The following is a 13,617-nucleotide window of genomic DNA, read 5'->3' on the forward strand; positions in this document are numbered from 1 at the left end:
GCCATGGTGGCAGACACCCTCTGTGGGGGAATTCTAGAAACAACGAGGAAGTTCACTGGAGAAGCCCAGCGAAGTCTGGTCAGGACCGTGCTTTGCAGTCCTGTTTCCTAGAGAGCCCCCAGACATAGCTTCCCAGCTTTCATTCCCGAAGGTCTGGCCTCACACCTTGCACCATACTTCCCAGCCAGAGGCAGTTAGGACAAAACGTGGGTGTCAGCCTGTCTCCCTCAGGTACCCTCATTTAGGGAAGCAGCTCTTTAGAGGGCGTCCACCTCTTTCCTTAAGTGGGATCTGTTCTGGGTTCTCCCAATAAAATGAAGATTGGTTTTATTTGATACTTTAATCAGGAAGCCCTATGCATGTATGCATGACCTTTGTGGTATCAGGCAGAAGCACTAGGGTTGGCACTGGCACAATCTTCCTTCAGCACGTGGGCTGCTGTTGGCATGGCGTAGGCCGGGCAGTGTGCCAGTATGAGCTCCTCCCCTGAGGTTGAGGAGGAAGTGGAGTGCCTGTGACCTTTGACACAAAGGAGCTCTTTGCAAGCAGAGAGAGTGGTAGAAAGAGAGAGAACGGGCACGCCAGGGCCTCTTGCCACTGCAAACAAACTCCAGATGTGTGTGCCACTTTGTGCCTCTGACTGTATGTGGGGACTGGGCATCGAACCCAGGCCAGCAGGATTTTTTTTTTTTTTTTTTTTTGCAAGCAAGCGCCTTGAACTGCTGAGCCATCTCCCCAGCCCTAGAGTTCTTTCTTGAGAAAAAAGTCCTAAGCCTTTTCTCTGACAAGCTCCATGTATTTACTGAGTGTAGAACATCTTTGAACCAGAGGTCTCCAAGGTGGGGGGCACATCTAGACAGAGCATACTAGAACTTTTGTCCATCTAATCTTCTCTTAAAACCCCTGTCCTACGTCAGTTTCATTACGTCTGCGCCATGTCCGCGGCGCAGTGCATGCGTGTAGCTGTCGGATGGCGCAGTGGTGAGGGAGCAGGCGCGTCCTTTCTTCCCGGTCAGAAGGGCTGAGTAGGGATGTGCTCCGGGCAGTGTGGCTATGGCTGCTTGACGTGTGACCTGCCTGTTTTGTGTTTAGCTACTGTCCTTTTTTTAGTTTCGCTCCCCCATGTGCTGACTTTTATTTTGATTTTATTTATGTTTATGTTTAAGACATCCACACCTTCCTGTGCTAGAACCCCGAACAGTAGGCCCTGCCTTAGCCCCAAACGCCCCACTCCTGGTAGCTCAGACCCTTTGATCAAACCCTCCAGCCCTGCCGTGTGCCCTGAGCCAGCCACCTCTCCTAAACACGTCTCTTCTGTCACACCCCGAACTGGCAGTTCTGGAACAAAGCAGATGAAATGCAAGGTAAGGAAAACACCTTTGTGCAAGAACCAGGCTGCTCTAACATGGTGTTCAAACGTTTCATTTAGGTAGACTGACAGGGAAGAGCCAGACGGCTGCTTGAAGAGGGGACAGGGCGCTCGGAGCTGTGTTTCTCACTTCCCCCTCCCCACGAAGCCCTTGAGACACCTGACAGTGGCCCTAGTTTGACAGTTGTGGCTGTAAGCCAGGCCTAGTGGTTCATGTCTGCAATCCCAGCACTCAGGAGGCTGAGTCCAGAGGACTGCAGCAAGTAAGCCTGTCTCAAAAAGCCAATAATGGCCGGGCATGGTGACACACGCCTTTAATCCCAGCACTTGGGAGGCAGAGGTAGAATGATCGCCGTGAGTTCGAGGCCACCCTGAGACTATTTAATTTTAAAAAGCCAATAATGATGATAATTAATTAAATAAATAAAAAGGAAGCTGCAGTGCTCCTTGCAATCCTATGGTAACTGACCATGCCTCCAGAATCTCACCAGCTCCCTGATTCCTGGGCCAGCTTGTGGTCTGTGGTTCGTGTCGCTTCTTTGTGGAGTTTATGTCATGTCTAACGGTCATCTACCAAGGACCAGACTCCTAACGGCCCACGGTCAGCTGAATGTGCCTGCGCCAGCTCTGCTCCCACTCTCTGGCCGGTGTTCACAGCCAAGGACTCTCAGCAGTTCTGAGGCATCACTGAGACCCAGGGCTCAAGTACCACATCTCCAAGGGCCTCTGGTGAACCCAGCCTCCACCAGAGACATCCATAATTAAACAAAATAAAAGCCGGGCATGGTGGCGCACGCCTTTAATCCCAGCACTAGGGAGGCAGAGGTAGGAGGATCACCAAGAGTTCAAGGCCAGCCTGAGACTACACAGTGAATTCCAGGTCCGCCTGGGCGAGAGTGAGACCTTACCTTGAGAAAACAAAAAAGGAAACGAGTGTTCATAGGGGGGTGTTCTCCCAGGTCCTGTCCACTGACTTGCATTGTGTAGGTAATGACCATGATAATTGCTCCAAGCACTATGGTCTCTTTGTAAAACATTAGCCCAGCCAATAACTAATGCGCACAATTCCTCTAGAAGGAAATAGGAACTTGGGTGCTTGATGTGTGGGTGGGGCTGTGGGGCTGTATGCCCAGCAAACCCTCAAGATTATACAAGACATTCGTTCTCTCCAGTAAACCCCACCGTCACCTCCTTCCAGTCAAGGTGGGAGGATGGGGCTGGCTTTACCTCAGTGATAGTCACCTTTCCCAATGGTGAAAACCCCTTTACCCTGGTTCGGTTTACAGGGGGCTGATGGTAAAACTGGAACGAAGATCACCACACCCCGGGGAGCAGCCCCTCCGGGCCAGAAAGGCCCGTCCAACGCCACCAGGATTCCAGCCAAGACCACGCCCAGCCCAAAGACTCCACCTGGCACGGGTAAGAATGTTCTCTGGAGTCTCAGTCAAGAAGCTTCCAGAAGGTACAGCCCTCACTTCAGGAGGCCACTCATAATTAATCATCCCTGAGGTTGACCAACATCTTGCAGTTTGCTAAGCGCTGGCGTGTGTTGATTTCCTATTCCTTTTGGCAATTTTCCGAGGTAGATATCAAATCTAGCTCTCTTACCAATCTGGGTTCTGAAAATGTGCTTGGCTAAGTTAAACCACCTCAAAATGCAGACATGTGATGTGGCAGGTCACGGGCGTCTTTGGCGTCTCTGACCTCAAATGGGACATACGACACTGTCTTGGGGAGAAAACAGGTCAGGACACCACGGGCAGGTGTCACACAGCTCGGAACTGCACAGCTTTGCTCACTGGGAAGAAAGGAGTTGGCTTGGCTGAGTAGTGACACGCTGCCCTGTTCCCCTGGCCCCTGAGAGTGAAACCCAGCTCGAATAGAGTCCTAAGCCTGGCTTCATCTGGCTGCTTGTGTCCAGTGCTGTCATTAGAAATAGAAGCCCTTGAGCTTGGGAGATGGTTCCGCGGTTAAGCCCTTGCCTGCAAAGCTTAGCGCCATGGGTTTGATTCCCCGGTACCCAGGTAACGCCAGATGCACAAAGTGGCACATGTATCTGGTGTTTGTTTTCAGTGACTGGAGTCCCTGGCATGCACATATTCATTCTCTCTCTCTCCTTGTAAATAAATAAATAAAATATTTTTAAAATAGAGAAAGAAAGAAAGAAAGAGGGATTGCCGGGCATGGTGGCGCACGCCTTTAGTCCCAGCACTCAGGAGGCAGAGGTAGGAGGATCACCATAAGCTCAAGGCCACCCTGAGACTACATAGTGAATTCCAGGTCAGCCTGGGCTAGAGTGAGACCCTACCTCAAAAAAACCAAAAACCAAAAATAAATAAATAAATAAATAAAAGTAAGTAAGTAATAGGGGCTGGAGAGATGGCTCAGTAGTTAAGGCGCTTGCCTGCAAAGCCTAATGACCTGGGTTCAGTTCCCCAGTACTCACATATCACCAGATACACAAAGTGGTGCACGTATCTGGAGTTCGCCCACAGTGGCTAGTGGTCCTGGCATGCCCATTCTCTCTTTCTCTCTGTCTGTATCTCTCTGTTTACAAACAAATAAAATATAAAAAAGAAAGAAAGAAGTAGAAGCCCTTGGTGGTCACCCTGAGAACTGGCTCTTGGCAAGAATTTAAATCCGGCACCACTTGGATATCTGGTCTGCATTCGCTCCCTGGTAGTATCCAGAAGCCTGTGGGTTCTCTGTGGACCACGAGAGGGTCCACGGTGTCCCCGCCCACCTCGCCTAAGGTGGCCACTCAGAGCCCGCCTTGTGTCCGTCCACTGCGCGCTTCTGCCTGGCCTGGCCATGAGTGGAGGAGGCGCCCTGCGGAGGCTGGTTGGCTTGTGTTTGAGCCTGGGTCTGCACGCCTGGGGTGTGTCCTGTGTGCCAGAGATCCGAGGGCATCAGCAGCATGTTGGGTGGGTTTCCTCGTGGCTTTTCTCCAGAGCTCCTTCCTCGCGTTGTGCTGCTCAGCCAGTCTGAGGCAGGGGGCTGCCGTGCTCTTCCCACGTCTCACCTGTCCTGCGGAGACGTGTCCTCCCTCCCCGCTGGCCTCATGCCCGCCCCCTGCCTGCCACTTCTGCTCGAGGTGGGCCTGCCAAGGGCTGCCGCCTGAATTATGACAAGGCTGTCTGTGGATTTTTCTTTTTAAGCTTCCCAGCAAGTGCAGAGAAAACCACCCCCTGCAGGGGCAAAACCCGAAAGAGGTAATTCTGGGCCTCGGGCCCTGTCTTGGTGTGGGCGGGCCCGGGCTTGTCTGCGGGGCTGGGAGGACCGGCTGCCGCGGCCCAGGCTTCGCGTGGAATCGCCCACTCTGCTTTCCTCTCCTTTGTAGCTCGTGACTCGAATCCTGTGTGTTCTCACTGGCTTCCAGGACAAGCGTGGAGGGGCGGGGTGGGAGTGCAGAACAGGTGCCTTGTTGCTGAAGGTTTGGACGGCCCCTCACCAAAGTTCCAGAAGGAAAGGCCTGCGGCAGGGAGAGGATGTTTTTGGTTTGTTTGTTTTTGAGACAGGGTCTCAGCCCAGGCTGGCCTCAGACTCCTTACGTTGTTTATGTTGTGTTTCTTTTTCTTTTTCTTATCTCACTGTTGCCCAGGCTGACCTGGAATTCACTCTGTAGTCTCAGGGTGTCCTCAAACTCACGGTGATCCTCCTACCTCTGCCTCCCCAGTGCTGGGATTAAAGGCGTGCGCCGCCACGCCCAGTGAGACTCCTTATGTAGCAAAGGACGGACGTCCTTATACTTCTGATCATATATCCTCAGCCTCCAGAGTGCTGGTGTTACAGGCATGCACAGAGCAAATTTTGATTGTGTTTGTTTGCTTGTTTTGTTTAAGAGTGGGGTTTTGGGCTGGAGAGAAGGCTTAGCAGTTAAGGCACTTGTCTGAAAAGCCTAAGGACTCAGGTTGGATTCCCTGGTACCAATGTAAGCCAGATGCACAAGGTGGCACATGCGTCTGGAGATCATTTGCAGTGACTGGAGAACCTGGTGTGCCCAGCACACACACACACACACACACATACTCTCTCTCTCTCTCTCTTTCTATCTGCCTCTTTCTGTGTGTCTCTCTCAAATAAGTAAATAAATAAATATATTTAAAAAAGAAAAAAGAAGAAGAAGAAACAAGGTCTTTCTCTTGCCCAGGCTGGTCTTTTATCTCCTGGACTCAAGCAATCCTCCTGCCTCAGCCTGCCAAGAATCTGGGACTCCAGGTGCGTGCCACCATGCCGAACTCCCACCTGCACCTATGAAGTATCCATTGTGTGAGCTAGCTGTTGATGCTATGCCACAGCCCTCATCCGTAACCATATCCCCTCTTCAAAGCACTGTCCTCGGGGCTCTGATCTCCCCAGCATCTTTCAGATGAGGATACAGGCTTGGGGGAAGTCACTGATTGGCTCATCCAAGATCACTCTGCAAGTGGTGTGGAAAGGATGCAAGCCGCCACTCTGTGTCCCCGGGGACAAGGAGGCAGATGCTGAGTCCAGAGCAGAAGCTCCACTTGTTTTGACACAGACCTGGACTGCCTTAGGGACACAGGCGACATGGGACTTCAAACGCTAAGCACTCAGCTGCCTCCTCTCTCCTCTTGATAGAGAAGCCACCATTGGCTGCAGGGTGTGCGGATAGTTCCTGATGGGGAGCTTGAAACAGACTTGTTTTGCAGGCTTCAGGCCTGAAGTCAGTTCTGTCAGCCCTGAATGGAGCCAGGATCTGCATGTTACAAGTTCCACTTCCTCCGAAAAGCTCCAGATAGTTGCCAAAAAATATATATATATATATATCTTTGGAGATTTTGACCCACGGTTCATGATGGTTCCATGGGTCCCAGTTTGAACATCGCTAATCCATGAGGCAGACACAATGGTAACTCCAACAGGGGCATGGAAAATAGTCACAGAAACATGTCTGGAGGTGAACAGCAATCAGAGGAGGGAAGGGAGAGACACGAGCCTGTTAGCAGGGAGAGGCCCACCAGGCGTCCTGAAGGGCTGGCACCTGATGGTACTTGGAAAGGTGTGTGGGTGTTAGCATGAAGAAGGGCATTCGAGAGCTGGAACAGGTAGGCAGGGTTCAGCCACGTGGCTTGTCCGAAGGGCTCAAGGTAAACAGACGGGCATGCTAGCCTGGAGCCCCAGCTCCACAGAAGAGCTGAGAAGCCTGGCCGGAGCCCTAGACATGCCCAACAGCCTCAAATCCATCCAGTGACAGGGTAGGAGAGGCAGGTATGAGGGCAGCAGCGAGGTCCTGTCACTGCGTCATGGTCCTGTCCTTAGAGGACACACAGAAAAGAACTGGTGAAGCACACTGACTTCCGTAAACTGCCATCCAGAGCTTCTCCCGCTGAGGGCCTCAGAGTCGCGCCCATTTTCATGTTGAGGCCTCTGAGCTCCGAGAAGGGAAAGTGACTGCCTGAGACACACAGGACCAGGAAGGGGGCAAAGAGTTACTTTGTCCCTAGGAGAGGGTGTTGGGATAATGATTATAAGGTTTGGGTTTGAGAATAGAGGATGGAGACAAACTGTTTCTTGGGCCCAGGATTTTCACTAGGAGAGACGATGGCGGGATCTAAAGTGAAAGGGAAAGAGGATTCCCCAGAAGTTTTAAGGTTTTGGAGGGGAGGGGAAAGGCTTTGCATGGGACTTAATGGGAGGTAAGGAGAGGTGTTGACCATTTCGCTCTTATAGTCCAGGGGCCATGAGACTTGGTCCCTTTCCATAATAGTGGGAAATCCAAAACCCCAAATCTAGTTACTGTTTGCAGCTGTGGAGGGACCAGGTCTCTGCACTCTGCTGCTTTCTTGGGACATGAGCGTCACTATCTCAGTGGACAAAGCAGGCCGGGGTTGATGCTTCTCCACCAGTGGGCTCCGAGGCTTTCTCCTGCCGGGGTACTGCGCTCTTAACCTTGCTGCCCACTGCGCTTGGGCCATGCCCCCCGCAACCTCCCCCCCCCCCCGTGGATGGTGGCCTTTGGGCCTTTGCAGACGTGTGCCATTCTAACCTCATTCCCTTCTTCCCAGCTCCAGGTGACTCGGCGAAATCCGGGGAGCGCAGCGGCTATAGCAGCCCGGGCTCCCCAGGGACCCCTGGCAGCCGCTCCCGCACTCCATCCCTACCAACTCCGCCCACCCGAGAGCCCAAGAAGGTGGCAGTAGTCCGCACTCCCCCCAAGTCACCGTCTTCCACCAAGAGCCGCCTGCAGACCGCCCCGGTGCCCATGCCGGACCTCAAGAACGTCAGGTCCAAGATCGGCTCCACCGAGAACTTGAAGCACCAGCCTGGAGGCGGCAAGGTAGGAGCTCGCCAAGGGTGTGTGGCACAAAGGGTGCCCGCTGCCCCCATGCCCGCCCGGCCGGGCTTGACTCCAGCCCCTCTCGGAACCCGCAGGCCCCCTAAGCGCGCCGTCCTTTCTCCCTGCGGCACCGGCTGGCTGGACAGAGTAGGGCGGGTTCTCCACGCGCCCTCCGTGGGGCACGTGGCTCCATCTGTAGGTAGCATATGGCATCCGCTGGGTACCGCCTCTGTGAGCCATCATGGAATCTCTGGGCTTTTAGCTATGGAGTTGCAGAACCCCCAAGGGACAGGGATGGGGACTGGCCAGACTCTTTTCCCCAACCACTGGAGTTTCTAGCCTGGTGAAGAAGAGCGGAGGGTTCCTCACCGTTTGGCAGGTTACGGTGGAGATGTTGATGGGCGTCAGCGACCCTGCCTCACCTGATGGTCCCCTGCACACCCCTGGGGCCTCAATCTTGTCTTCCTAGAAAGACACGTGTCCCCTGGGAGTGAGGCAGCTCTGCTGACTTCATTTCAATTTAAAAACCTTATCTCCAGACAGTCACACTCTGAGGTTTTTGGAGTTGACGTATCAACATATGAATTTGGGGTGCACACAGTTCATCCCAGAGCCCCCTTTCCTACTCAGCATGGAAGCAGAGGCAAGAGTGGGGCACCACATCCTGGCCTTCTGGGCAGTGTACCTCCTAGGGACACACCCCGAGTCCCGTGCCAGTACACCCCTTCCACCAGAACAGTGGGCACACTCTCCAGGTTGAATCCGTGCCTCGTGGTCAGAGCTGATCACTGGGAGGAGGGGCAGCCGTCACCCCTGGAGCCCCCATTCTGCTGTCTGGGAGCCTCCTGTTGGCCTTTTAGTCTGAAGGACCCTGACAGCTCTGCTGCGGTGGGGGTGGGGCAGCCTCCGGGCTCGTCCCTCTAGGCTAAGAGCTTGCTTGAGGTCCACTGCCAGGTCTCACTGGTGTCACGGGGTGGCAGTTTGGACTACTGTCTTGGTCCTGGCCTACGCTGACTTCCCTCAGCACCCGCCGTGTTCTCTCCTCCAGAGGACACCTGCCTTCTGCAGACTGGGCTGGGGAGAGCTGAGGGGTGGGCGCTTGCCTAGTGCGTGTGAAGTCCTGGTTCAGTCCCCAGTGCCACAGAAATGGAGGAGGTGAAGGAGAAGGAGAAGGAGAAAGAGGAGAAGGAAAGGAAGGAAGAAAGGAAAGAAGGAAGGAAGGAGAGAGAAAAGACAGAAAGAAAGGAAAAACCGCAGAAAGGACCCCAGAGCTTCAACTTGGGTGGCATGGCAAGACCCTGTGTCATGAGAAGAGGAAAAAGGGGGTTCACCTAACGTGCGTGAAGGCCTGGGTTTGGTCCCAGCATTGTGTAAACCAGGCATGGTGATGCATGACTGGAATCCCAGTACTCAGGAGTTAGAGTTAAAATAAGGAGGCTCAGAAGTTCAAGGTCACCCTTGGCTATTGAGTACCAAGAAAACTTAAAGCTAAAAACAAAAACAACAAGAACAAGATCCTGGGCAGCTCTGGGGTGTAAGCTTGACCCCTGCCCCCAGTGAAGCTACCTGATTCCCCAGAAGCAGTGTTCATGATGTGAGGCAGTTTCCCCCTGAATACCGCCCAGCCCCTCCTCGGCCTTGGAATGACCCATGCGTCCTGTTTTAATACTCACATTGGGACTATTCACCTTCTTTAAAAAAAAAAAAAAAGGCTTATTTATTTGAGACTGATGGAAAGAGAGAGTGAGAGTGGGTGTGCCAGGGCCTCCAGCCACTGCCAACAAACTCCAGACACATGTGCTACCATGTGCATCTGGCTTACGTGGGACCTAGAGAACTGAACCTGGGTCCTTAGGCTTCTCAGGCTAAGCCATCTCTCCAGCCCTTGCCTTCATTTTGAAACATGAAAGATGCTACAGAGCCAGCACGCCACTGAGGAGACTGAGCATCTGTGATCAGTGGGGCCACGTCGCCTCACCGTCACGTGGAACAAGCGGCCCCCAGCTCCTTCCTGGCCCACGAAGCTCTCCCCACGTCCACCAGCTGCCCACCGCCTGCACTGGAGGAAGGGGGCTGTGGCTGTGGGGCTGCACCTTCCACGGGGAAGAGGACCAGGGCCCGAGGAGCAGACATGTCAGATCAGTGCTTCCAGTGAGCAGGGTCAGCCGTGAACCTTCAGAGACCCACGACCTCCACGCCAGGCCCGTGGAGCCCCTGTAATCAAGGGAAGAACAGGTGGTACCGAAAGACACAGGGATGCCACAGTACTCCAGGCCTCTCTCCCTGTAACAATCATCTTGCTTAGATTAAAGGTCCTACCTGTCCCCACTTAGGCTCGTGTATGGCTTATAGAAGGAAAGGCTCATTGCCCATCCCCCCCGTGGCCAGGTTAGGGCCCCAGAAGAGTGACTCTGAGGCCACAACAAGACACTGGCTACCGCTCAGCCACCATCCACGTTCCCACCTCAGCACCATGGTCTCCTGATTTCTTCGTACACTTCTCAGAAATGGCTTCTAGGGGCGTGGTGGCGCATGCCTTTTTAATCCCAGCACTCGGGAGGCAGAGGTAGGAGGATCACTGAGAGTTTGAGGCCACTCTCAGACTACATAGTGAATTCCAGGTCAGCCTGCGTTGGAGTGAGACCCTACCTCAAAAAAAAAAAAAGACTTCGAGAAGCTTCATCTTGGGACCCCTGTGACCATCACTGTCCAGGGTGCTGGTGTTCAGGGCTGCTCAGAATACATCTAACCCCTCAATTCACTTGTCTGCCTTCTCTTGCACGCCCAGCACTCAAACTGCGATCTGGACACACAGGGTCTTTTCAGAGCCTGGGACTGGCGGCGACGCTGAGGCAGCCGCAGCACCTTCCTCCCATTCTGCCCAGCTCTGGCACAGCCAGGCTCCTGTCCCTTGCACTCCCCGCCCCGGCCCCAGGTGCCAGGCTGCGTCCCTAGCGTCATCCTGGTCCTGGTGGCGGCCTCCCCTCCCAACCTGACTTTGCCGCCTTCCCTGCCCCTGCTACCCGACCCCACACCCGGTCCTTGTTTCTGCCTCGTGTGAGCCATCTGCCTGGACTGCCCTTCCCTCCCCACCTCTGCCCTTCCCTCAGGCCCAAGTGCCCATATACCATCTCTTATTATCCATCCCCTGGAGTCCCCAGTCGCCTCAGCCCTGAGCACCCTGATGTTTAGGCAACTGCTTCTTCCTGGTCCCAGTCAGGCTGACATTGCCGGCAGAAAACACCCAAGAGCAGCTTGTGAATAAAAGGGTTTATTTTGGCTTACAGACTTGAGGGGAAGCTCCATGACGGCAGGAAAATGATGGCATGGGCAGAGGGTGGGCATCACCCCCTGGGCAACATCACATGGACAACAACAACAGGAAAGTGTGCCAAACACACGGGCAAGAGAAAGCTGGCTATAACACCCGTAAGCCTGCCTCCAACCATACACTGCCTCCAGGAGGCGTTAATTCCCAGATCCCCATCAGCTGGGAAACCAGCATTCAGAACACCTGAGTTTATGGGCGACACCTGCATCAAACCTCCACAGGGAGGAAACCCAGCCTTGGCGTCTCTGCAGCCCACCAGGCCGCACGCGTAGCAAGCCCTCGTGGACACAGCTGCTGGAGCTCAGCGAAGACCAAGACTCGGGGACAGAACCTGCAGCGTGGGAGGAGGGTGTGGCCATCCCGTCAGCCCTGGCCAATCCCGGGTTGGCTTGGAAGGTTGGGCAGCTCTTCCAAGCAGTGCCAGGAATTGGGCTGAACCAGGAAGACCACATTCCCCAACGTTCCACGGAACATTCCACCCCGTCTGTGAGGATCTGGGCTGCGACTTGATGGCAAGGTGTCTTGTTGTGGAAGTCTGGGGGGGGGCTAGCATGGAAAGTGGCAGAGGAGTGGAGGGCTAGAGGATTGTCTGAGCAAGACCACAGCCCCGGCAGTAAAGGGCAACATGCCACCTCCAGGAATAACGACCAGTCATTTATCCAGGGTCTATGGGAAAGTCTCATAGCATCCACCAGAGGCCGGATGTGTCCCCTCCATTGTATTGGACTGAAGGTTCAGAGAACTGACATCTTTGGGTCCGTGTGCTGACTTGCAGCAAGTGCTCAAGAAATGTTTGTTTGCCTTTGATCCCAGCACTCTGGAGGCACAGGTAGGAGGATCGCCGTGAGTTTGAGGCCACCCTGAGACTACATAGTGAGTTCCAGGTCAGCCTGGGTTAGAAGGAGATCCTACTTCAAAAAACCAAAAGAAAAGAAAAGAAATGTTTAGCTACAAAAGGAGCAAAACTGAGACTCTGAAGAATAGGGCTGTGGACGTAGCTCGGTTGTTAGAGTGTTCACCTAGCATGAAGCCCTGGGTTTGACCCCAGCACCAGTCAACCCAGTACACGCCTGTAACCTCAGCACTCAGGAGGCAGAGGTAGGAGGGTCTGCAGTTCAAGGCCAGTCCGGGCTACATGGAGAGGGGGGGAAGGGGGGGAGAGGGAGGGAGGGAGGGAGGGAGGGAGGAAGGAAGGAAGGAAGGAAGGACGGACGGACGGACGGACGGACGGACGGACTAGTCCATTCTTGAGTGGCATTCACGTTGAGGAAAGGGACTGGAGCTGGCCTATTGGTTATATCCATTTAAATCATTCAGTGGGGTGCGTATAGCAATGGCATGCTTGTCATCCCAGCATCTGGGATGCAGAAGGATTGCAAATTGAAGGCCAGCCTAAGCTACATCAAGGCCTGTCTCAAAAAACAAAGAGTGAGCCGGGCGTGGTGGCACATGCCTTTAATACCAGCACTTGGGAGGCAGAAGTAGGAGAATTGCCATGAGTTCAAGGCCACCCTGAGAATAGAGTGAGCTAGAGTGAGACCTTACTTTGAAAAAAACAGCCGGGCATGGTGGCACACGCCTTTAATCCAAGCACTCGGGAGGCAGAGGTAGGAGGATCACCTTGAGTTTGAGGCCACCCTGAGACTACATAGTGAATTCCAGGTCAGCCTGGGCCAGAGTGAAACCCTACCTTGAAAAACAAAACAAAAAAGAAAAAGATCAGGGGCTGGAGAGATTAGTTTAGCAGTTAAGGCACTTGTCTGCAAATATGCAAAGCATAAGGACCTAGGTTCGATTCCCCAAAACCCATGTAAGCCAGATGTACATAGGGCACCCATTCTCTCCCTCCTTCCCACCAATCTCTCAAGTGATAAAATAAATTAAAAAAAAAAAAAAAAAAAGATCAGGCTGGTTTAGTTAAGGTACTTGCCAGCAAAGCCAGAGGACCCAGGTTCAATTCCTCAGTACCCACTTAAAGCTGGATGCACAAGGTGGCACATGCATCTGGAGTTTGTTTGCAATGGCTAGAGGCCTTGGTGCCCTGGCAGGCCCATTCTCTATCCGCCCTCCTCTCTTTCTCAAATAAATAAATACTGGGTGTGGTGGTGCGTACCTCTAATCCCGGTATTTGGAGGTAGGAGAATCTCTGTGAGTTCCAGGCCAGCCTGTGACTACATAGTGAATTCTAGGTAAGCCTGAACTAGAGTTCAGACCCTACCTAAAAAGAAAAACAAAAAAGAAAAAGAAAAAAGAAGCCAGGTGTGGTGGTGCATGCCTTTAGTCCCAGCACTCAGGAGGTAGAGGTAGGAGGATCACTGTGAGTTCGAGGCCACCCTGAGAGGACATAGTGAATTCCCAGTCAGTCTGATCTAGAGTGAGACCCTACCTAAAAGAAAAAAAAAAGAAAGAAAGAAACAAAGAAGGAAAAGAAACAAGTAAAAGAAGTTGAGAAATGACAATTTTAGAGAAAAACACCTGTGAATATAAGAGAAACAGAAATGGCACTTGTTCTGCCACTAACCATCATCAAGCAAAACAAATACTCGAAAGTTACAGAACTTTCTGTCACCAGTGGTTAGGTGTCTGAGCTGATGGGCCGAAAACCACTTCCTTTGA

At 53.2% G+C, this 13,617-nt stretch overlaps 1 protein-coding gene across 4 annotated transcripts in view; it reads left to right on the forward strand.

The window, feature by feature from the left end:
* Nucleotides 1–13,617, forward strand: part of Mapt (microtubule associated protein tau) — a 119,981-nt gene that overhangs the window by 89,007 nt on the left and 17,357 nt on the right. For 3 of the 4 annotated variants that reach the window (XM_045158338.1, XM_045158339.1, XM_045158340.1), the window contains 2 exons: nucleotides 2,656–2,788; nucleotides 7,399–7,670. In XM_045158338.1, coding sequence (XP_045014273.1) covers nucleotides 2,656–2,788; nucleotides 7,399–7,670 — 405 coding nt within the window. Of the gene's footprint in view, nucleotides 1–1,166; nucleotides 1,365–2,655; nucleotides 2,789–7,398; nucleotides 7,671–13,617 lie in introns of all 4 variants that reach the window. The other variant, XM_045158337.1, reaches the window with a different exon arrangement.

This window comes from Jaculus jaculus, chromosome 9 (assembly GCF_020740685.1).
Source record: "Jaculus jaculus isolate mJacJac1 chromosome 9, mJacJac1.mat.Y.cur, whole genome shotgun sequence".
NCBI classification, from domain to species: domain Eukaryota; kingdom Metazoa; phylum Chordata; class Mammalia; order Rodentia; family Dipodidae; genus Jaculus; species Jaculus jaculus.